The sequence below is a fragment of the Peromyscus leucopus genome, chromosome 7 (assembly GCF_004664715.2).
Source record: "Peromyscus leucopus breed LL Stock chromosome 7, UCI_PerLeu_2.1, whole genome shotgun sequence".
In the NCBI taxonomy this organism is placed as follows: domain Eukaryota; kingdom Metazoa; phylum Chordata; class Mammalia; order Rodentia; family Cricetidae; genus Peromyscus; species Peromyscus leucopus.
Window position 1 is genome coordinate 117500721 of NC_051069.1, and position 25381 is coordinate 117526101.

General features: G+C 48.3%; 1 protein-coding gene across 1 annotated transcript in view; it reads right to left on the bottom strand.

Moving 5' to 3' along the window:
- Positions 1-2886: 2886 nt before the first annotated feature.
- The window catches only part of Letm1 (leucine zipper and EF-hand containing transmembrane protein 1), a 38471-nt gene continuing 15976 nt past the window's right edge, over positions 2887-25381 (bottom strand). Inside the window, exons 4-14 of the mRNA XM_028870767.2 lie at positions 24591-24734; positions 23682-23819; positions 22925-23128; positions 15355-15474; positions 11913-12044; positions 11318-11458; positions 10543-10677; positions 8225-8359; positions 6618-6805; positions 5195-5333; positions 2887-3774 (exon numbers count right to left, since the gene is read on the bottom strand). Coding sequence (XP_028726600.1) covers positions 3625-3774; positions 5195-5333; positions 6618-6805; positions 8225-8359; positions 10543-10677; positions 11318-11458; positions 11913-12044; positions 15355-15474; positions 22925-23128; positions 23682-23819; positions 24591-24734 — 1626 coding nt within the window. The 3' untranslated portion in view covers positions 2887-3624. The remainder of the gene's footprint in view (positions 3775-5194; positions 5334-6617; positions 6806-8224; positions 8360-10542; positions 10678-11317; positions 11459-11912; positions 12045-15354; positions 15475-22924; positions 23129-23681; positions 23820-24590; positions 24735-25381) is intronic.

Below are 25381 nucleotides of genomic sequence, written 5' to 3' on the forward strand. Positions count from 1 at the left end.
GACCAGCAGCAAGGGTTATTCTCCAGGCTGGAGAGATGGCTCAGTGGTTTGAGTACTTGCTGCTCTTGCAGAGGAGCTGGCTTTTATTCCTAACACCTACATGGTAACATCTATCCTTAACTCCAGTTCTGGGGGATATGACAACCTCTTTTGGTCTCTGGGTACCAGGCATGCACATGGTGCACATACATACTTGCAGCAGAACAGATAAAATTTTTAAAAAGAAGGAAAACGATCTTCCCAAGAAGGCAGGAAGGAAGCTGTGTGTATCAGATGTCCTGTTTTCTCCGTGAGAGACTCGGGCACAGTCACCTCCACTCCCTGGCACGGGAGGCTCTTTCCTCGGGTCACTTCCGTTTACTGTCTAAATCCATCTCATCTGAACGTTTGCTGTCCTCACTATAGCCAGTGGGCATGCTGTCCCCTTTTAACGGCTGTCCCCACCAGCCAGCAGTTCCTACCCTTGCCCCGCAACTTCCTCTCCATCCCGGGGACCAATGTAATCTCAGTCAAACATTCTAGAGGACCCCAAGAATGGCTGCAGGAGGCCACCCAAGGCATGCTGGTGTCCTGGAAAGACCAGGAGATGGATATTCTACCTTTACCCTACTGCCCAGCCCCTCCTCCCAGCTGAGCCACCCCAGTGTGAGCACCCAGGTGGGGCTTGGGAAGCTGCCTCCCCCAGGCCCACTGCCTTCCACGTGTCGCCGTGGCTGGATTCTGTCTATGAGCCTGAAGTAGTACACTTAGTGTGGGGCTGTGAGGTGACAAGTCGGAGGCCGTTGAGGGGGCGTGCAGGCTGGAGAGCCTGGTTAGGTGTCAGGACTCCTACGCTGAACAAACCAGCACAGAGCAGACAGTCAGCAGTGGCACTTTATTAGTCAACTCCTTACAGCAAGTGGTTGAGCCAACACCACCCCGTGCAGCCTGCCAGTCTCCCGGGGCCCCGGGGCAGCCTTGAGTCTTGTTTGACTCCACATTGCAGGGGGTCTGTACCATAGATTGTGGGGATACAGGTCTCCTCAGGCCCCACAAGGCACAAGCCTGGAACCTAGGCTTGGGCTCCCGAAAGTGAGCTGGCACTAAGGGGCTGTGGGGAGGGTGAAGCCCCTCTAAGATCTGAGCACACAGCACAATCATTAACTTAGGGTGGTCTCCGTTTCTCTTCGATTTCTTTGCTAGTCAGATTGTCAGGCCTTAGAAGTATCCCTTTGGGCTGATACATGGACATGGAAGATGTTTACATGTGACCCAGCTGGAGGATCTGGGATCCCTGGAAGTTAGAAGAGGGCATAGAACTTGTTCCCCTACCATGGTCCCAAGAGGCACAGCCCAAGACCACGAGGATGTTGATAGTTCAAAAGGAGCCTGAACTTCAGATGCCAACTTCCCAAATCCTGTGTGGGAAGGCGGTTCGGAGTGGAGAGAGGGCAGGCCAGATTTCTGTGTCAGAGACCCTAGCTTCGCTTAACAGGTGTGGGTATCCAGCCCCTGGGCAAGCGCTGAGGTACAGAGCAGGTACGACAGTTGAAACACAGCAGCTTTCAAATGCTCAGCTCATGCACAGTTCTCAGTCATGGATCTCCTAGTTCTTTTTTTTTGGGGGGGGGGGAGTGGTGTGGTTCAAGACAGGGTTTCTGTGACAGCCCTGGCTGTCCTGGAATTTGCTTTGTAGACCAGGCTGGCCTCGAACTCAGAGGTCCACCTGCCTCTTTCTCCGGAGTGCTGGGATTAAAGGTGTGTGCCACCACTACTTCCCAGTGGGCCTGCCATTTCTAAACCTGACCCAGCTGTACTAAGGTCAAGCACCCAGTGCTAGACCCTCCAGCACACGTGTGTGCTAAGGCCCTGCGGCATCACAGGATGAACCCACTTTCTGAGTTGATGGTGTGACCTGTGAGGGCAGAGTCCAGAGAAGGACAGCAGGGAAACTCCTGAGTCAGCGACAGCCAACACGGGGTCACTGACAGGGCCCAGGGACACAATAAAGGATGAGGACAATAGGCAGACACAGGACAGGCTCCATAATGCTGCTCACAGGCGGAACCTCCACTGTGGGGACACTTGGCAACCACAATCTTGTCCTCACAAGTATGCACTGACAGTTGAAACGAGGCTGCTAGTGTTCACCAGGATGCACAGATGTGACCATACGTTCACTAGGCTCCTTCCACTGGTACTTTACACAGATTTACATGTGAGAATTCTTACTCCTGCTTAGCATCATGTTTAAGAAAAAACGTTTCAAGAAGCTGAGAAAGTTCCATTGAGGTTTCTGCTTCTCGGTCCATCTTGCAAATCCTGTCCAGAATTGCCCAGAAGGATTTTCTTTTCCCTGGACATAATGGCCCAAGCTGAACTCAAGATCTTGCTTTCTCTGTGCTCCTAGGATGGGGTTATAGTGGGAGTGTGGTGGTGAGGCAACAGGGTACCCAGCCCTGGCCTGCTCAAGGAGCCATCTCCAAGTAGCATAGGTTACTGGCTACTCAGCAGAGCTCCGGACTCTGAGCTAGTGCAGGCTCCACTCAGAGGGGTGCCAGTGAGCAGTTGGCAGGCAGGGAACACCATGCTGAAAGCTCTATGGCACCAGACTATTTCCTCCCTGCTTGGTGGCAGGAACACAGTCATGAGCATTTGTGCTAAAAAAGCTTGAGTCTGCAACACGATGAGACTCCCTTGTGAAGCCCCGTCTTGGCCACTGTCCTGTGATAGGACTTAAATTTTATGTTAAAAGTCACACAAAGCCTCGGGTATATTCAGGTTGCAGGTGTCAGCTCTATCTCCCAGGTCTACTCAGCCATTTGGACTGCGCAACAGAAAAGATTTCATTTTCAAAGGCTTCTGTTACCCACTAATTAAGGGATTACTCATGAAATAGGCAGATGGTCATGTGTGAAAATTTACTAGTCAGTTAAAGAATTAGGTGGAGACCAATGGTAAACTGAGAAGGCTCCAGTCAACAGGCTTCAGAATCCATACAAAGCAGACACTGCTGTTAGGGACCAGTGGTTAAGACACAGCTGTGGAGGTGTGAGCATACAGATCTATGTACACTGGCATTTAGGCATCCCAGGTCCGCAGACTGACTCCAGGGTCTTCATCGCAGAGCCTGCATCCGTGTCTGCCTAACTCCTATCCCAAGGCCTCTGAGGAAATGCAGGCACATACATTTGGCTCCACACCGCTGCTGGGAGTCCACTTGGTTCTCATGCTCCTCTCAAGGGACAGAGGCTTGGCCAGACCCTGAGCAAGTAAGGACATAAACAGGGAAATGCTTTCCTACCCAGCCTGACCCAAGCTACCTTTGGAGCTAGGGTTAGTTTGAGGCTATGATCCTACTGGTGGCTGTACCTTTAACCCAAGGGTTAGGGCCATGTAGTACCGCACCATAGCATGAGTCCAAACACAATCACCCAGAGGGCTCTAAGGCTCCAGCCTGACTGAATCTTCATGGAATGATGAAAATTAAAAATTGCTTGATTATGGAAGTTTCTGATTTATTCCAGACAAAATATTAGATTGGCCACTAAGAATCACCTCAAAGCAATCACTCTTGTGTCATCCCCACTGTGGCTGGTGTAGCATGAGGAAGGCAGAGCCTGTGGATCCCAAAGCCAGGCAGGTCTAGTTCTTCACTTCTGCGGCCTCTTTCTCAGCCTTTTCCTTGGCCTTTTCCTTCTCTTCCACCATTTCCTCCTTCTCCAGTGTGGCCACAATTTCGGCTACTTGGGTGGTAGAGATCTGAACATCTTCTTTGTCCACCAAGTCGATTACCTACACACAGGAGAGGAGGACTTAGGAGGTGCTCCATCACTGCATCCGTCTGCTGTCCCTGAGGACAGCCCTGGGGAGGCAGGGCTTGACTCCTCTCAGCATTTCTTGGCTAAGCACATGCCGTTTCACTGCATGCTATGGGAGCCTGGGTTCTTCCTGCTGCTCTGGTACTCAAAAGTCTCAGACCTCCAAAGCCACAGACTTCACATCAAGTCCCTGTTCCAGCCAGCATGGCCCTGCCATACTGCTGGAGGCCTATGACTTGCCCTGAACATGGCTTCCCTGGTACAGTAAGGGGTAGGCATTGGGGCATATCTGTTCCTGCCATGAAGACTGAGGGGAGAGTGTGGGAAATGCTCAGCATGCATGTCTGATAGTGCCTTGTTTTAAAATGAAACTAAATTAGCCAGTATTTCTAGCTTTATCTAGAAAACAAAAAACAAAAAAACACAAACTTGCCAGGTGTGCTGAAAACCACAAGGGCAGTTGTTTTTGGTTTTTCCCTCAAAAACGTGATTTATGGTTTAAGCAGATCCATGATAATTTGCAGGCTGGGCTCCCGACTCCCCTAGAAGCTAGATCCTGACTCGGGTCTTGTGGGCTGATCACTGGAAGCTCAGCCACTATCCCTACATGCTCTCTCCACTCAGTGTCTCTCAGGTCTTAGGCAGCCCCAAACGGGGTCATGGCAGGTATGTTCACTCCCTTCCCCAGATCTAATAGGGATACAAAATCCTGTGGGACATGTAGAAACAGTCCAAGGACACATGTGCTGGAGCGGGCCTGTGGCAGGGCAGGGGCTCATTCTGTTATCCCATTATGTCTGTAACTTTTATTTTATAACAGTTTTTTTTTTTGTTGTTTTGTTTTGTTTTGTTTTTTTGCTTTTCTGTGAAGCTTTGCACCTTTCCTGGAACTCACTTTGTAGCCCAGGCTGGCCTCGAACTCACAGAGATCCGCCTGCCTCTGCCTCCCAAGTGCTGGGATTAAAGGCGTGCGCCACCACCGCCTGGCTCAAAATTCTTTATTCCACTGTGATTTCAAATGAGAGCAAAGGGCTGAGACACTTGGGCCTGCAGACCTAACCTTCTGAGACTGTCTTTTTTTTAAAAAAAAAAAAAAAAAAAAATTATTTATTTTATGTGCATTGGTATTTTGCCTGCATGCATGTCTGTGTGAGGGTGTCGAATTCCCTGGAGCTAGAGCTACACACAGTTGTGAGCTGCCATATGGATACTGGGAATTGAACCCTGATCCTCTGGAAGAGTAGCCAGTGCCCGTAACCGCTGAGCCATCTCTCCAGCTCCCTTCTGATAGTCTTAAGACTCTGTCTGAATAAGCAGCTCCTCCCCAAACCCCTGGGCCCTAAAGCAGAAAAGCAGCAGCCAGGCTAGTCTGCTCAGTCCTCACTGAGACCCACCTTAACAAGGTCATCGATGTTGATATTGCCGTCCTTGTTTTCATCCAGGGCTGAGGCCAAACTGATCAGCTTGTGTTCTGGAATGTGCTTGATCTGCTTCATGGCGCTGATGAGCTCACCGACACTGACGACACTCTCCCTGGGGAGTGCAGTGTGCATGTGATATTGGCCAGGTGCTCAGCCTCATGCCTTACCCACAGCTCTTCCCACAGGCTCTGATCCTGGGGCCATGCATGAACTGGAAATATCAGCATGACTCCTCCCACAGTGAGATCCTCAGGCTCTTTCCCTTTAGGATGCAATGTCGGCATGGAGACTGATAGAGAACATTCTTGGATGCTAGGGAGATTGCTTAGCAGCTATCAGTGTTCTTCCTGCACGAGGACCTCAATTCAAATCCTCAGAACCCATGTAAAAAGCTGGGAGTAGTCACGTATTTGTCTATAACCCTAGTTCTGTTGGGTAGGAGCAGAGGCAGGAAGAGATCGTGGGCTTGCAGGCTGACAGCTTCCATGTGCATATAAGCATACACTTGCACATATATAAATACCACACTCACACACATGCTCACATATACCATTTATACACACACATGAAACTGAAAAAAAAAAAAAAATGAGGCTGGAGAGATGGCTCAGTGGTTAAGAGCACTTACTGCTCTTACAGAGGACCTGAGTTCAGTTCCCAGAACCCATGATGGATGGCTCACAGTTGTCTCTAATTCCAGCTCTAGGGGATCTGACATCTTCTTTGGGCTTCCATGGCACCCACACATGTGCACATCCCCACAATGAAGAGCACCACAGATTCTTAGGCTTGTGCCTGCCAGGTAGCCAACAGACACTTCAGGAGAGAAAACATCCTCATCTGGAGGTAACAAAGGTCTCTAGGTACAGGGCCTAGAGCAGAAGCAGAGCCCAGCTGCAGCCACCTGCCCTCTCTGTAGAGTCTATGGTCAGGACTTGGGGCAAGCCTACTCAGCTGGGCACAAAAGCATGGAGCGTGCCACTGTTTCCTGGTGGCTGCTCAGGCAGGCAGACTGCCCACAACAGCGTCATAATACCACGGTTTGGAGTGGGGAGGAAGCAGGAGAAAGCCTGGCAGTTTGAAGAACCAGGAGCCAAGCCTGGTTAAGACTAAAGCCCAAGGGGATGGCACCAAGGAAGGGGAGGAAAGATGGGTCAGGGGACACAGCAGGGAGGAGACAGATCTGAGCTATCTAGGTAAAACAAGCTCGGGGATATATACCCTGAGCTGTGAAGGAAAGAAAAACAAGAGCAAAGACCTCTTGGGGTCCTGGCTGCTCCTGAGCACTAGGTGGGGCGGGCAGGCAGAGGCCGAAGGGATATGCTTTGGAATTACATCCCAGCAAAAGCACCTGCTAGCTGCAGGGTAGGCTAGAATAGGCTCCTGGTTCACTTACCCTGTCGGAGAGCTCTCCTGGGGGCCCAGCTTGCCATTCTGTTCACTGGTCTCCAGCTGCGCAATCAGGCCATCGATCTGCCCGATCATCTGCTGGACTCGCTTTGTCAGCCTCTTGCTAGCTTTGGATTCTTCTATGATTTTCTCATCACCCGTCTTTGAAAGTTCCTTTTTGATCTCTTGTAAGTCCTAATTTAAAAAAGTTTGTACCAAAAAAAGAGGGAGGGCTCTATATTAATTTGAGTTGAAAAAGAAATGAAGCCATTAATTTGTGCTGGGATGTGGCTCAATAGTACAATGCTTCCTACTATGCACAAGATCCTGTGTTTGACCCCTAGCGCCGCAAAACAAAAACAAAAGAATTCGCCGGGCGGTGGTGGCGCACGCCTTTAATCCCAGCACTCGGGAGGCAGAGCCAGGCGGATCTCTGTGAGTTCGAGGCCAGCCTGGTCTACCAAGTGAGTTCCAGGAAAGGCGCAAAGCTACACAGAGAAACCCTGTCTCGAAAAACCAAAAAAAAAAAAAAAAAAAAAAAAAAAGAATTCAATTCAGCCTCAGAAAACTGGAAGATCATGCAAATTCGTTCTTACTAATTTTTTTGGTTTAGCAGCCTACCATGTCCACCTTTATTTTTGTAGGCTCAAAATAATTTTTTTTTTAATTAGAGGGGAAAAAAATCTATTCTGAATATCACCTTCCTTTGTAGTTACTAAAGAATAAACACATAAAGGCTCAAGGAATCCTAAGCACCTTCTTTGTTTACATGGGGCAAAGATGACAGGGACAAGAGCAAGGGGAAGAGCAGAGGGGAATGAGGCACGTCTTGTCTGTCTGGTGAAAAATGTGCTTTCTCGTGGAGAAGTCACACAGCCAGAGGACTACCACAGGGAAGAAGAGAAATAGCAAACTGATTTTTTAGCAATCTCCAAACCACTCCTTGCTCAACAAGAGTGGGAGTAATAGCACAGCGACCTGAGATTAGAAAACGGTGTCTGTTGGGGCTGAGGATGCAGGCACAACACTTGTCTAGCATGCACAAGGCCCTGAGATCAGTCCCAGCACTACGAAAGAAAGAAAAGGAGGGAAGAAAATAAGAAAGGGAGGGAGGAAGAGAGGGACAACCACGAGATAGGAAAAGAAAGAAGTCCCTCGGAGGGTCATGAATGAAAGTAACCTTTCATGTACCAAGTGACCAAGCTGTTCACATGACACTGGAGTTCAGACACCTGTCACTATTGACTTAGCACCAACAAGGGTGTCATTTACCTACAACGTGGCCCAGTTAGAATCACTGCGGAAAAGCTTTGGGGTTAAGTCCATTCTCTTTTTTGGTGCTAGGCCTCTAAGCTGGGGCTGGTGCATGCTATAGGTCTTGTGCTCTGCTTCCTGTCCAACCACATCCCTGGTCAAAATTGATTTTCCATTTGACTCTTCTCTCCAAGTTCTCTCTGGCCACCTTGTTATATACTTGGCAGGAGTGTTACTCGATGCTCTGGGGTCTGATAAAGCTGTATTCTGCCCACCCTCTGCAGTGTGAGCCTGGGCCCTGAGCAGCTGATGAAGGGCTACCTACAATGGTCCATAGCCCTGCCTTGCATGCCTACCCACCTCACTGTAGTCCTGGACATCCTCTTTCAGCAGCTCCAGCTCCTCCTTCTCCTTGGTCAGGGACTTCTTCTGTTCCTGTAGCTTAGAGCAGGCATCACTGAGGATGTCAATTTCCTCCTTGGTTATCTCTTCACCCTGGAAAGAAATGAGTGAAAGATAAACTAAGTCAAGGGAACAATGGCTTCCGTCCCTAAATGATGAAAGCCTTTCTGCTCACACCACACAGGCTAGCACTTGAGGATAGCCTCAGGTGAGCTGGAGATCAGCTCTGGGCTACGTTAGCTATGGCACCTCTCCTTGCGTCTTCTAGGTGTACTGTACCCCAACACACTCATCCCATAGCCAGTAGAGTGAGCACACTGTACCCCAACACACTCATCCCATAGCCAGTAGAGTGAGCACACTGTACCCCAACACACTCATCCCATAGCCAGTAGAGTGAGCACACTGTACCCCAACACACTCATCCCATAGCCAGTAGAGTGATCACACTGTACCCCAACACACTCATCCCATAGCCAGTAGAGTGAGCACACTGTACCCCAACACACTCATCCCATAGCCAGTAGAGTGAGCACACTCGTTGTCCCCAAGTGCTCCTTTATATTCCCCAGGATTCCACTCCAGGCAAGACTGCCCCGCCTCCTGCTCTACAGGACAGCCTTTGTTTTCTAGAACTTTATAGGAGAGGAATTACTAGCTCTGCCTCTTTTGACCAACTCACCATTTGGCATCCAATGGTAAAGTATTTCTAATCTGGACAGCAACATCATAGCACATCTTTCTCCTTCCTACTGGCTTTCAGTGACTACAATGACAGCTGCTGTCAATGTCTGTGTACAGCCATCGGTGGGGCAATGCCCAGGAGTAGTTTATTTACTATTTATTTATTATTTATGTGTGTGTCTCTGCCTCCTGAGTGCTGGGATTAAAGGCATGAGCTAGTATGCTACATCTGGTAGTTCTTTAAAAAAAAACTAACTTTAATTGTATGTGTGTATGTGGGAATGTGCACATGAATGTAGGTACCCAAGGAGACCAGAGCTATCAGGTCCCTTGCAGCTGGAGTTCCAGGTGCTTGTGAGCCACCAGAGGTGGGTGCTGGGAACAGAAATAGAACAAGAGCCTTCTCTCCATCCTCCACCTTCTTTCTTGAGAGAGTCTCTTACTAGAACTTGGGGGTCACAAATTCAGCTAGAGTGGCTGGCCATTAAACCCCAGGGATCACCCTGTCTCTGCCTCTACAGCCTGCTTCCTGCAGGAATGTCTGGGACCACCTCGGGTCCAGGTTTTGGGGACTTCTGCCTTGATGACACCACATGTCTATTCTGGGGTCTCCTGGGCCATGCAGCAGCCTGCTCTCTATAGGCCAGTCTTCAAAGGAGCCCATTAGGCTCTGGGGGGCCCACTCATACTCTTTCCCCAAAACTCCAGTGGCCAGGCCTGGGTCAGAAACTTTGTCATACCTTCTTGCAAAGGCCATTGTTTGTTAGAGGCAGCCGCCAGGCCTCAGCCCTCCACACTTTCTGCTTTCATCAAGAACAAGTCTTACCTCCCTTCTCTAAGCCCTGAATGTGATCCTGATCATCCATTCCCTTCAAGACACCCACGGCTTTTGCCATCCTACAGGACCCCAACAGAGACCTTCCTGAACACACAGCTTTCATCTAGGCCAGTCTCTCTCTCCCCCTCTCCCCCACCACCACACTCAGCTACCAAGTTGTCTCTATCCACTTACAGTTTTCATCTGCCTACCACATCTGAACACCTGCTCCTTCATGTGGGATTCCCGGGGCATCTCAGGACAGAAGGATCCAGAAGATATTTCATGTTCTGTCCAATTTATTGACAACAAATTGACAGGAATTTTTTAAGGAGCCTCATACCCAATCACTCAGCAAATGACACCAGGGTGGGCCTCTGCAGAGGAGGCTGTTCTGAAGGCCCAGCCTTCATTTTCGCTCCCGCTGCCCAACTAGAAACGCATGAATAGCCTGGCAGCCTCATCTCCGTGTCAAAGGCTCTAAGTTTCTCATACCTCTAAAGCGGGTCTCTACCTCCTTGCTACTACTTCATCTCACCAGGGAGAAAAAGTGTTCCTGGAGGGACTCCATGATTGTGGAGATGAGTCCCCCATCCACAAAATGAATGAGTCAACCGGGTTTCCCAACAATAACACCATGATCTATCTCTGGGAGGGTCTGGAGTGTGGTCTGGTTGGAGGCTAAGAGGATGCCTTCCTTGCCCAGCAAAACCTCTTTAGGAGCTAAGGAACCCACAGCCCAGCCCTACTCATCCCCTGGTTATGCACAGCTCACCTTCAAACCCTCCAGCACAGGTGCCGTATCCTTCAGTTCCTCTGAGGACAGGATCACATCAGGCACCTCTGGCTGAAGCTCAGCCCCCGGCCTCCCAGGAACGGTGGCTTCCACTACTTCTGGCTGGACGTGCTTCTGAAATGTAAGCAGTACCACACTGTCACCCTGGTCATCTGGCTTTGGCTCCACACTCCGCATGTACTCCTGACAGGTCACACTTGGAATAATCGACTAAGTGATAAAGAAGACCCAGAGATCACCCAGCAGCAGTAGTTCCCTGCCCCAGGATGAGCAGGCCACCTGAGGCTCCTCAGCAGACTGAGTCAGAGCATGCTGCCCCTCTCTGGGACTGAGTCCGGGTGAAGAGATGTGCATGAATAAGCTAGGCAATGCAAGCTCCAATCACAGTACAGCTTCCTGCAGCTTTTGAGACCATGGGGCCAAGAGGTGAACACAGTTATGAGGGGTCAGCAACTCTTAGGAAAACAACCCTGAGAAGGAGGGTCCCTTGTTAACTCCTGCTTGGGTGCTAAGCCAGCCCCTCCTATGCCAATGGTGAGCAGAGAGATGCCACATCACGTCTTCTATTGCACTGTCCCTGAGAGCTATAGCTCTACAGTCAAGCACTCCTGTGTCCTTGTACCACTCTGACCCCTGCAGGCAAAGACAGGATAGGACTGAGAGCCACATCCATGGCCATAAGGCAGGCTCTAGGAAACTTGGCTGGGACAGCCTCAGGTCCTGTGGAGTCAGTCAGTCACTGCCGGCTGCTTACCACAGCCGTGGCAGCTCTCTGCAGCTCTTCCAGGTGTTCTTGCTGGATGGCAGCCTCTTCCTGCAGGGTGGCCTCCAGCTTCGCCTTGTTGTCTACCTGTTCGCCCTCCACCTCTGCCACTTTCACCTGCGCCTCCTTTGCCTTGAGAGAGAGAGAGAGAGAGAGAGAGAGAGAGAGAGAGAAAGGAGACAGACGGCCAGTGAGCCTGAGGTGCCAGACCTAATGCCTTTACCTCTCTCTGAGCAATGTTACTACCTGGGCTTCATACAAAACAACAGCATACACCAATGGGAGGGATGTTTCCTCTGAAGTGTGTAGAGGGGCTTCCAGGCTTCCAAGGCTAAGTAAGGTTCCCCATCCCTCAGAGGACTGTTTTGAGTTTCACAGTAAAACTCAAATACATCAATTTAGAGATGCAATCTTAGCACTGCTGTGCCCGAGACTGCGCCACATAGGGGGCTAAGCGGGGAGACGAACCAGGGGGCTGGTGAAGAGGACAGGAAGACCACAGTGTAGGCTTCCATAGCTGTGGAGGTGAGGGTACCAAACCCACAAAGATTTAAAAAAGGCAAAAGAATCTTCCAACAATACATACCACGATTTCTGGAAGGGTCTGCAAGGTGGACTTGAGCTGGTCAGCAGGTGAGAGGGTGTCTGGGAGGTACATGGCCCGGGACAGTATGAGCAATGATGTGGGGATCTCGTGATGGAGATGCAAGTCGAGCCACTGAAATCAAAGCACATTCACTGGCCGTGCTGTCCTTGCTTGACCCATAGCCCCAGTGCCTGTCCTGCTAGGTGCTGGACTGCCCACCCCAGAGTTCCCTTCTGTGCCTTTGGCTTAGTTGAGGGATACAGAGTCTGGGTGCCACAGCAAACATGATTGAGTAACTGGGTTCATTAAATCACTAAAATACATTTCCCAAAGATATTTCCCAAATGTCTTTCAGGGGCTGGAAGGAGTGCTTGTTACTCCTGCAAAGGGCCTAGATACTCCTAGCATTCACATGGCAGCTCACAACTGTCTGTAACTCCAGTTCTGGGAGATCTGACACCCTTTTCTGGCCTCCATGGGGACATGCATGCACGAGGTATACAAACATACATGTAACATCCATACACATAAAGATTAAAAACATATCCAATCTATATATAATATAAAGTATACACATACACACACACAAACACATACACCTTAGTAAACTGAACAACTGAGCTCCAGGTACCTTGAGAATGTGCTTAAAAACAGGCTGGTAAGCCGGGTGGTGGTGGTGGTGGTGGTGGTGGTGGTGGTGGTGGTGGTGGTGCATGCCTTTAATCCCAGAACTCAGGAGGCAGAGGCAGGTGGATCTGAATTCAAGGCCAACCTGGTCTACAGAGTGAGTTCCAGGACAGCCAAGGCTACACAGAGAAACCCTGTCTCGAAAAATTAAAAAAAATAAAATAAAAAATAAACAAACAACAAGAAAAACCAGGCTGGTACACTGGCCCAGGGATGGTGGTGCATATCTGTAATCCCTGCACTAGCTGAGGCAGAAGGATCACATGTTCCATGACAGCCTGGGCTATTATAGCTGACACTTAAAAACTGAAAAGAGGCCTATGGTGCCACAGATATCTATTACTTGTACCCATTACTACCCGTAAGGTTTATGTTTTATCCACTTATTTTACACCAGTTTATTTGGGAGGGGTGGCAGCACATGCCACAGAGGCACATGAAGGGAGTCAGAGAAGGACTTCTGGGAGTCATTACTCTCCTTCTGTCACATGGGTTCTGGGAATCAAACTCAGGCGGTCAAACTTGGAGGCAAGCACCTTTATCAGGAGCCACCTTACTAGCCTATGTGTTGAGATATAATTTCTTTTTGAAAGGCTGATGCAGAAGGACACCTAGAAATTCAAGGTCAGATTGGGTCATAAAGTAGGAGACCTTGTCTAGAAAAATTGTTCTTTCTTTCTTTTTTAAAATTTGAAGAGCAGGCTGGATGTGGTAACTTACATCTTTAATCCCATCACTTAGGAGGCAGGCAGATCTCTGAGTTCAAGGCCAGCCTAGTCCACACAGCAAGTTCCAGGACAGCCAGGGCTATATGGTAAGACTTGGTCTAAGACAACAAACAAATTTTTTAGAGGGCAGGGGCTGTAGTTCAGTGGCAAAGTGTTTGCCTAGTATATATGCAGCCTCTAGTTGAACCCCCAACAGTATGTTAAAAACAAACTGAAGGCTGACAAGATGGCTTAGCAGGTAGAAACATCATCCCCCGACTTCCACCCCCAAGACAGAGTTCCCCCATGTAGCATGGCTGTCCTGGAACTCGCTCTGTAGAGCAGGCTGGCCTCAAACTCAGAAATCCACTTGCCTCTGCCTCCCCAAGTGCTGGGATTAAAGGTGTGCACCATCACCCCTGGTTTAAGACATTTGTTTATAGACTTGACAACTTGAGTTTGGTTCCCAGATCCCACAAAGTGACATGAGAGAACAGATTCCTGACAGTTGTCCTCTGACCTCCAATAAGAACATAAAATGAGTTCACACTCACATACAGGCATGCCATGGGCTCTGTGCCTATCAGCATACCTTAGTGACACCAAGACAACCTTTCAAGTGGACAGAAGAAGCTGTTATCTTTCGTGCACACATTAAACACAGGGCAAAAGATGGGACGAGGGTCTAGAGAAACAGCTTAGCTGTTAAGAACACTTATTCTTATAGAGGACCTGGGTTCAGTTCTCAGCACTTACATGGATGTTTACAAAAACACTAGTTCCAGGAGATTCAACACCTTCTCTTAACCCCCAAAGGTCATCAAGCATGCATGTGGGTCATATACATACATGTAGGAAAAACACTCATACACATAAAATAAAATAAATAAATCTTAAAAAAAAAGAAGAAGAAGAAGAAATGCTAAGAATGTGTGAAAGGCTGAGCAGCAGAAGGCAGAGGTCAAACGATCATGACCTTGGATTCCCAAGTTCGCCAATGTGCACAGCGTGTAGGTCTGTGCTGGGAAGCGATGTGGTGAAGAAGCCCTTGGAAGACAAATGCTAAGAAAGGATTGCAGAAATGTGTTTAGTGGGAAAGTGGGTGCTCACTCATCCTTGGCCACATGTGAAGAGTACATGGGAAGTGGCAGGTGAAAAACTGCCAAGGGCACCACAGTGTGAAGCGGAGTTGGGAGGGAGACCAGCCTCATATCTCCTGTCTATTAAGCCTTCTGATGTGAAAGATGAAGGGCTGTAAACGTCACCTACTGCCACCGACCTGCACAGGGACTACTGCATCAGGGTCCTCAAGCTGAGGCAAGGTGCAGTGCCTCCAAACCACGCACCTACTTGGAGAAGCCCAGGCACAGGGTAGCTGAAAGGGTGGATGTGATGCTAGTCAATTGTAAGGGTGGCCTGAAGCTTGATTTTTAGCTGAAGATGGTCTTAAATTTCTGATTGTCCTGTTTCTACATCTTGAGTGCCAGGATTAGAGATGTGCACAGCCATGTTCAGATGGAACTAGAGATCCAACCCAGGGCCCTGTGCATGATAGGCCAGTAGTCTGCACAGACCTTTAGCTCTAGACCTCTTTCTTTCTGTGTTTTGTTTGTTCTGAGACAGGGTCTTACACTATAGCTCAGGCTGCCCTCAAACTCAGTGATCCTTCTGTCTCAGTGTACACACACACACACACACACACACACACACACACACACACACCTACCCGTGATGGTCTGGAGCAAAGGTAGATAAACTAGACACAGACACAGACACAGACACACACACACACACACACAGACAAAACACACAGACACACAGACACACACACACACACACAGACACACACACACAGACAAAACACACAGACACACACACACACACACAGACACACACACACACAGACACACACACACAGACACACACACACACAGACACACACACACACACACACACACACCTGTGCTGGTCTAGAGCAAAGGCAGATAAAATTCCTAACAGAGCAGAAAGCTACAAACTTGCCCCAACCAGCCACTGAGGCCACATACCTGATTCAGTTGGTCCTTCAGACGGTCTTCTGTGACACCAAGTGCTCGCATGCCTCGTGCTCGACATGCTGCCTGCAATTCCTTGACATTCAGACTGTTCACTCCTTCCTCAGAAATCAGCTGGAAAAGAAAGCCAATCACTGCTTCTCAAGATCCTCCAGATCTCAGACACTGATGTGAATACAACCGGGAAAAAGTATTGAATTAGAAACCATTTTCCTGAGGCTAGAGAGATGGCTCATCAGTTAACAGCACTTGTTGCTCTTGCAGAGGACCTGGATTTGGTTCCCAGCACCCACATGGTGGCTCACAACCATCTGTAACTACTCTAGTTCCAGGTGATCTGATGCTCTCTTCTGACCTCCATGGGCACCAGGCACTTATGTGGTGCACATGTAGGCAAAACACTCACACACATACCATTTTAAACGTTGCCTTTAATCCCAGCACTTGGGAGGCAGAGGCAGGTGGATCTCTCTGAATTCGAGGCCAGCCTGGTTGAAAAAGCAAGTTCTAGGACAGCCAGGGTTGTTACAGAGAAACCCTGTCTCAAAAAAAAAAAAAAAAAAAAAGAGAGAGAGAGAGCAAGGAAGAGGAAGTAGTAGTAGCCATTTTCTTGGTAAGTTTTGCCAAAGTATTAGACTGACATATAGCTCAGTGCCTTGAGACACAGAAAAGACAAAATAGTGCCATAAGAGCAGGTTCTGAGTCTCAAGTAACTTGAGCCATCCAGAAAAGGTCAGGACCCTAAAAGGCACACGATGGTCAGAACTGACCCCAAGACGTCAGAAAGCCCACCTCCATGTAAGCACCTTCTAGAGAAGATGCTATGGGGGAGCCTGCTCCTTCCTGTGACAGAATTGTCCTGTTAGCAGAACCAGCCCTGTCCCGCTGGCTCATCACCTGCCACAGAATGCTCAGTGTCCAGTGTTGAGGGAGAGAGGCCCAACACCCTGAAGATACCTTGGCCTCATACCCAGGTGTTTCTTTTGCCTCAGTCTGCAGTTATGCAGGTTATGGTGACCCCAATAAGGAATACAGGAGACCTGGGGACCCAGAGAAAGCAACAGGTTAAGAGAGAGAAGAAATGAGGTAAACAATGAGGTGCCACTTTGTGCTGGGCAACTCTTGAACCCTTGCTGTGCCTATAACTGCACAACTATCCTATTGCATCACTGTTCAGTTTTTTTGAATTAAATTCTTTGAGATAATCACAGATACATACACACCCTTTTCACTCCAGGCAGGACAGAATCATGCCCCCATGAACGGGCACATGCTGCCTTTTGTACATACCCTGACTTCCATGGCTGTCATTTGTTATTTGAAGAATGTCAAACATGCAGAAACACAGGCGGTGGTGGCCTTTAATCCCAGCACTTGGGAGGCAGAGCCAGGCGGATCTCTGTGAGTTCGAGGCCAGCCTGGGCCACAGAGTGAGTTCCTTTAATCCCAGCACTCGGGAGGCTGAGGCAGGCGGATCTCTATGAGTTCGAGGCCAGCCTGGGCTACCAAGTTAGTTCCAGGAAAAGGCACAAAGCTACACAGAGAAACCATGTCTCGAAAAACCAAAAGACAAAACAAACAAACAAAAAACAAACAAACAAACAAACAAACATGCAGAAACACACTGAAACCATGGTAGGAACCTTGGGAGTTCCTGAGGACACATCTGGCTGCTGTGGGCATCTAAGGTGACTCCTGACTGATGGGCAGCTTCCCACAGGCTGGCTGGATCATTCTGCTTACCTGTTTCCCCAGGAAGATGGGACCATTTCCAGTTTCTTTACTATGCAAAACAACTATCTTCAGTTGGTCTCCCTGCTGTTTCCCTCTGGCTACTGCAGCACTGTCATGGAGTGCTCTGATACAGTTATCACAGCACAGAGTGGAACCACAGGCAGAACGCTCGCTCGCCTCCCTTTGCTTGCCCGTTCCTCATCTGGTCATCCTAGCTGTTTTCTCTTCTTTCAGAGAACCACAAGTGCCGCACCTCCAGCTCACTAGAAGAGTAGTGAAGGCTGGCCACACTCACTTAAACTTCTGCCTGCCTCCTTCCGAGACTCCAAAGTCTCATCCTGCACTGTATAACAATGTTGGGTAGAAACCTTCCTTTGACATGTGTGTGTACTGTATTGTATGTGTCGTGTTTGTGCTGGCCAATGTGTGTACATATGGTATGCATGTGGATTTGGAGGCCAGAATTATACATGGAGTGTCTTTCTGTGATCACTTCCCCTTATTTCTTTGGGGACAGAATCTAACTGAGGGTGACGCTCATCATTCAGCTAGGCTGCCTGGTCATCAGCTTCAGGCAGCCCCTTGTCTCTGCCTATACCAGTGCTGGCGTAGTTCTGGGATCTAAACGCAGTCTTCGTGCTTATATGGCAAGCACTGTACCGACTAAGCCACCTCCTTTGTCCCTCTGGCCGTTCTTTAAGGAATCTGTGACACTTCTTGTATTCTTTCACCTGAGAATGCCTTGCCTGTTCCCCAGCCCCACCCCCCCACCCCTTTTTTTTTGAGACAGGGTTTCTCTGTGCAGTCCTGGCTGTCCTGGAACTCACTCTGTAGACCAAGGTGGCCTCAAATGCAGAGATTTGCCTGCCTCTGCCTCCTAAGTGCTGGCACTGAAGGTGTGAGCCACCACCACCCAGCATTGTTCCTGATTCCTATGGACATTGTGGCTGTGGACAGAAGTCAGTATGGGCAAAGTCATCCAGCTTCCACAGGCTCCTTGAGGAAACCACTGTCCTGTGCACTTCTTCTATAGGAAGACAGTCCCCCTCACTGTGGTGTTTGTTAGTTTGACTTGGTGCATCATGGTATAAATTTCTTCAGATGTATCCTATTAGAGGTTCACTCCGCTTTTTTTTTGTTTGTTTGTTTTTCCAGACAGGGTTTCTTTGTGTAACTCTGGAACTTCCTCTGTAGACCACGCTGGCCTTGAACTCAGAAATCTACCTGCCTCCCACACCATCATGCCTTTAATCCTCACCTCTTAAAGTCACAAATGCATGTATTCTTCTGAATGTGGGGAGCTTAAAGTCATTAGCTCTTGAAGGTTCTGTGGTCCTTGCCATCCTGTTTCTCCAGCCCTCTGGGTCCTCTGAATATAAAGGCTGGATATTGTGCTGTGGACAGACCGCAGTGCTGTTCACCTGCCGCCATCTTTGCCTGCCCCCAGAGGCAGCTCCTTGTGAACACTGCCCACCCTCTCTTTTCCAGCTGCTGCACCTTTTTTTTTTTTTTTTAAAGATTTATTTATTTATTATGTATACAGAGGAGGGTGCCAGATTTCATTACAGATGGTTGTGAGCCACCATGTGGTTGCTGGGAATTGAACTCAGGACCTCTGGAAGAGCAGTCGGTGCTCTTAACCTTTAAGCCATCTCTCTAGCCCTCCAGCTGCTGAACCTTACCACTCAGGGTCCTGTTTGGCTCTAACTCCTTGTGTGACTCTATGTCCTTGTGTGCCTGAGGAGATTTTCACCCAGTTCAGTTTGGAAGGGGTGTTTAAACAGTCATATGATAGCTGCTCTAAGTCCTCTGTGTACTTGAACTTGAGAAGGCTGAGGCAGGGGTTAATGTTAGCTTGGACAGCAAAGCAAGACTGCTATCACCAAACAGAGGAAGAACAAAACCTCTCCAGTTTTCCCACTATCCACCTCTCAGTACTGGCATCTGCTCATTCATTGCCTTTCTCTACCTAGGGACCTCTCCTGGTTCTTGGTATAAGTGACTATTTTTACAACAAGTGATTTTTCTTCCTTCCTTTTTGATTTTTATTTTTTTGGTTCTTCAAGACGGTTTCTCTGTGTAGCCCTGGCAATCCTGGAACTCGCTCTGTAGACCAAGCTAGCCTTGAACTCAAGAGTTCACCTGCCTCTGCCTCCTGAGTGTGGAGATTAAAGGCTTGTGCTGCTACCACTACCAGCCCTTTTTAATTTTCAAAAATGTATTTATTTTATGTGTATGAATGTTTTGCCTGTATATATGTATGTACACCATATGTGTGCCTGGTGCCCACAGAGGTCAGAAACAGTGTTGAAAATCCCCTGCAACTGGAGTTACTTACAGATGGTTGTGAGCCACCATGTAGGTGATGGGAACCAAACTCACATTCTTTGTAAAGACAGCAAATGCTGTTAACCACAGAGTCATCTCTCCAACCCTAACATGTGATTTTTTCAATCAAATCTAGAGACATGGCTACATGACAGAAGAATCTGGATGGGATTCTACTTTCTGCCTTACTGGCTTCCTCTGACACTGTCGGGGTGGGGTGGGGTGGGGGTACCACTTCCACAGATGCTGCAATGAAGATTTTGCGTCTTTCAGCCAGAGCTACTCTGGGAACTGGTTTCACGGCCTATAGTCAAGCCACCCCCTGCTGCTCCTCTGTAGGGAACAAAGGCGCAGGGCCAGTTCCTTGGGCTCTCTATTCCTACTCTGCAGCAAGGTTCCATGTGGCCAGGTGCTGCAAGACATAGGTGTCTCTCCACACTGCTACTTGGTCCCATCCACAAGTGAAGTGTTGTGGGAATTTCTGTACACCGAGTGAAGATGCATTCTGTGATTGGTGCAATAAAAGGCTGAAGAGCCAACAGCTAGGCAGGCGGTATAGGTGGGATTTCCCAGGAGAGAAAGGACGAGGAGGAGGAGGAGGAGGAGGAGGAGGAGGAATCTAGGCCCACAAGAGAAGCCAGGAAACATGGAAGAGACAACAGGAGGTGCAAGATGGAAGAGAGGTAATGCCAAGTGATAGAACATAGATTAATATAAATGGGTTAATTTAAATTATAAGAGCTAGTTAGCAACAAGCCTAAGCTATGGGCCAAGCCTTCATAATTAATAAGAAGTCTCTGTCATGATTTGGGAGCTGGCTGATGGGACAGAGAAAGACTCCTTACAGTTAAGGGGTAACTTTTAGAACAAGTGAAGGCACAGGCTGACTCCCTAAGGTAAGCACCCTCATTCCACAGCCTCCCCATTGCACAGGCTGACCCCCTAAGGTAAACACCCCTACTCCACAGCCTCCCCATTGCACAGGCTGACTCCCTAAGGTAAACACCCTCACTCCACAGGCTCCCCATTGCACAGGCTGACTCCCTAAGGTAAACACCTCACTCCACAGCCTCCCCATTGCACAGGCTGACTCCCTAAGGTAAGCACCCCCTATTCCACTTCTGCAGACCCCTGGCTGCCAGGGCCTACGTCCCTTGTCACCACTTCCCACCTAGCTCCTGCTGACACCACAGGACCTGGTCTTGTTACTGTTGGGCAGGTGGTAAGTCCTGACTCCACTGGCCTCTACTGACTGCACTTGACAATGAGTGGGTAGAGTGGAAACCATGGTTCTCCACTTGTCCCTAATGACACCTTGATGGAGAGGAAGTAGCTTGTTACTACCTGCTAAAGACAAGTCATCTCCTTGCTAGCTCCCCAACACTTTCCCACCCAAGGCCATCCTGGCAAGGGTGGAAGTAGCCAGTCCCTGAGCTTGCTCATGAGTGAGTCCTTCCTGAAAGAAGAATCTCTGTTAATATAGTCAGTGCCTAGAGCCGGGCGGTGGTGGCGCACGCCTTTAATCCCAGCACTCGGGAGGCAGAGCCAGGTGGATCTCTGTGAATTCGAGGTCAGCCTGGACTACCAAGTGAGCTCCAGGAAAGGCGCAAAGCTACGCAGAGAAACCCTGTCTTGAAAAACCAAAAAAAAAAAAAAATATATAGTCAGTGCCTATTGTTCAGAAAAATGACATATAGCAAACAAACAAAAGCCAGAAGGACAGAAAAGACAAAGACCCACAGACTCCACAGTCCTCCAATATTGGACAGGAACTATGATTAGTATGTTTGGGAAGGAAAAACAAGGGTTAGATATGGTGGTGCACTTGAGAGGCAGAGGCAGGCAGATCTCTGTGAGTTCAAGCTAGCCTGGTCTACAGAGTGAGTTTTGAGGTCAGCCTGATATACAGAGCAAGTTCTAGGACAGCCAGGGCTAAGTAGAGAGCCCTTGACTGCCTCAAAATAAACGAATAAGTAGAGAGAGATAGGGAGGAAGAGAGGGAAGGGAAGAGAAGAGAAATTAGGAAGGCAGGCAGGCAAGCAAGCCAGACCTGGTGGTCCACCCCTGTAATCCCATGATTTGGGAGGCAGAGGCAGGAAGATTTAAAGTACAAGGTTGGCTTGGTAACTGAGACTTTATCTGTTCAAAATAAAAAATAAAGAGTGCTAAGGCTAGGTGTGATGAAACATGCCTACAATCCTACACGGTGGAAGCAAGAGGATTAAGAGCTGAAGGCCAGAGAAGCAAAATGGCGCTTCCCACTAAGCTTGATAACCTGAGTCCGATCCTTGGGACCAACATGATAGAATTAAAAGAACTGACTTGTGCAAGTATAACCGACCCCACACATAGATGTATGATGCCCATATCTGCTTGCATACACACAGATACACTAAATAAATAAATGCTTTAGAAAAATGTCTTAAAAGAGTTAAATGCTGGAGCTGGAGCGATAGCTCAGCAGTTAAGAGCACTGGCTGCTCGTCCAGAGGACACAGGTTCAATTCCCAGCACCCACATGGCAGCTCACAACTGTCTGTAACTCCAGTTCCAGGGTATATGACACCCTTACATAGACATGTATATGGGCAAAATACCAAATACACATAAAATAAAAATAAATAAATCATAATTAAAATTAAAAAAAAAACAACAACAAAGAATTAAATGCTAGTCTTGATTACATAGTGAGTTGGTGGCTAGCTTGGGTTACATGACACCCAGCCTTGGAAGACAGAGGCTGCTGACTCCCTAAAGCAAGCTGGCTAGGAAACTAGCCATAGTGTTGAGTTTGGGTTTGACTGAAGATTGCTCTACTCAGGAAGATGGAAGAACAATTGATGATTCCCAACGCCAACCTTGGGCTTACACATGCACATGGACCCACTCACCCATACACAAACCCCAGATATAAGCAAACATACATACACACATAAATACTACACATACACATGAGAAATGGAAAAAGAAAAATGTCAAAAAGAAAATAGACTGAGGTTGGAGAAATGTCTCAACAGAGAAGAGCACTGGCTGCTCTTCCAGAGCACAAGGGTTCAATCCCATCACCTAATGGTCATTCACAACCATCTATCCCTCCAGTTTCAGGATCCCATGCCCTCCTGAGCTCTAAGGGCACCAGGCACACATGTGGTACACATAGATACATGCAGGCAAAGCATCCATACATATAAAATAAAATAAATCGAAGAGAATTAGAGAGGAAAAGAGAAGAGGGTCAAGGAAAGAGCTCAGGAGTTAAAGTGTTTACATAGCATGTGAGGCTCTGGGTTCAATACTGCTCTTCCCAAGCAAAAAGAAAATAAACAAACAAACCAGGTATGGTGGTTTATGTTTGTAATCCCAGCACTCAGTAGCCTGGGGCAGGAGGACTACCACAAATGTGAGACTAGCCTGGGCCATTTAGCATTTAGTCTGAGCTATGTGAGAAAAAAGCATGACAAGAAAGCGAGCACCTACAATAGGTTCGACTGGGCCAACTCACTTTGTCATCAGCCTTTATGGACCGCAGCCGCATGGTGAGCTGGAAACGCAGGAAGTTGTTGGTGCCGATGGACTGAAGTTCTAGCAGCTTGCACAGTGCTACCAGCTGAGGCCTCGTGAGGTTATCCAGAGTCAGCTCATCCTCAAATAATTTGGAAAAACGCATGATCTCCTCATTGCTGGGTCTCTCCCCTGTCTCCCGGATCTGCAGAAATAGTCCTAAGTATTATCCACTAGGTCCAAACTATGCATTCTCCTGTTCTTAGAGCTAGCCTCAGGTCCCATCTGGAAGTAAGGAACCAAGAGAGAGCGGATGCAGAGGGCTAGGCCACCTACCTCTTACCAAGCTCTCCGGGGAGCGGTCCTACCTCAGGAACTCTAAGCCTGTATGAGACACTAGCATACACAGCATCTACTCCTGCATTGCCATCCAGGCTGCTGTCCACCAGGAGGCTGGGAGTGCCAGCTGGGGTGTCAGTGCTGCTGTCCTCTTCCCACCAGGCTGGGGGCACTGCCCTGGGCTCTCACGCCACACCCCATTTTCTCAGTGGCAGGAAGAGGCACATTTGTATATTCCTACAGCTCCCTTGAGAGGGACTGAGCATAGGAAGCAGGCAGTTAGATTAAGCTTTGTCCTTAGAGCTTTATTCTGCTGAGTATACAATTTAAAAGAAAAGGGGGAAAAAAAAGACATGAAGGAATAAGGAAGAAAAGTGCTTGACATTCCAATCATCCTCTGACAGATGAGAATACTACACCTTCTGGAAAAATGCAGAGAAATCTTTGGTGGCATTTCCCTTGGCGGCCTTGTTCTTCAGGGCCATTTCCTCTATGGTGTCCTGGAGAAACTTGGCTAGCTCCAGCTTTACCCGAAGCTCTTTCTTCAGCCTTTCCTCCTATGAGAGCAAAGTTAAGGTTATACTCCAGCTATGCCCTGCACCCTCTTGCATCCCACCAGGACCTGTCTCTACTGTAGGAAGTAGTCTTGAAGCCTGCTTAGACTGCTGCCTACTGCAAGACAAGTCTCCCCGGTCTTCAAGGAACAAAAATCTAAGTGTGATATATTCTTAAACTCTATTTCACGGTTTTTAAAAAATGTCTGTGTGAAGCCCCAACCCTACCTCTATAGCAGAAGTTGGTATATGTATCTCATGAAGGACCAGACAGTGAGGTTTTGGGGCCTCATGGGTCATTTTGTGTGACATAAGCACTTGGCTCAGCTGGTGCTTCACAAAAGAATCAGACAACACGTATGTAACAGTGTGTGGTCTGAAAGGAATTTTGGACTAATTTCCTTTCTATCTGTTACTTGTTTTTGTTTGTTTAACATATGTGTGTACATTGACTTATGTGTGTGTGGACATTGTCTGTGGAAATCAGATGATACTGTGGGGTTGGTCCTCACCATCCACTTGTTTGAGACAGGGTCTCTCCTTTGTTATGTGCTGCTAGCTGGCACATGATCTTTTGGGAACTGTTCTGTCTCTACCGTCCGTTTCACCATAGGAGCACTGGGATTAGAGATGTCCTACCCGGCTTGGTTTTTATGGTTCCAGGGACTGAAATTCGAGACCTTGTGTTTTCATGCAAGTACTTCTTTACCCACTAGCCATCGCCCAGTCCTTAGACTCATTTTCAAGGTGAATTCAAAGTCCCAGTGCTCTCACCTTGATGGACTGGGTTTCAAATGTGGATGGCAGCATGTTGGGAAAGAGCTTCACAACTACAGGCAGCAGGAATTCCATGAAGGGTACCACCACGAACACCAGGAAGGGCACTAGGCGGAAGAGGTCTGCACAAATCCGGAGAAACTGCAAAGATATGGGCACTTGAGTGGGGACACAGCAGGGCATTACTACGTTACCTACCATTACTACAAACTCAACCAGTGTGACTCAAGAGCTCGACAGACACCTCCGGAACCCACTTCTTGCTACACATGCCAACGGCTTTCAGAAAAACGGGGCAGGGTGCGAACCCTAGGCTCACTAGATGCACAGGATGTATGTAGAGATAAACAAGACAGGCCCAAAGGAGGGCAATTTAGACAAGATAGCAATCTACAAACGATGTCCCAGACTACCACAGCAAGTGGAGGGCCTGTGAAGTCCTTCAAATGAGTTTATAATTTTCACTGGCAGAGCCGTCTATAGGCTGTGGTCTGGCCAATTCCTTAGATGCCCTAAAGGCATGTTTCTCACAAAGATCCTCCTGCCTCTACTTCCTAAGTGCTGGGATGTGCGTGCCACCATGCCCAGCCCCAATCTCTCTCTTTAAAAAACATTTTTTTTTAATTTATTTATGTGCTTGAATGCTTTGTTTACACGTATATATATGCACCATATGTATGCCTGGTACAGAAAGAAGTCAAATGAGGGTGTCTAAAGCCTTGAACTAGAGTTAGAAATGGTTGTGAGCCATCATATGGGTGCTGGGATTTAACCCAGGTCCTCTGCAA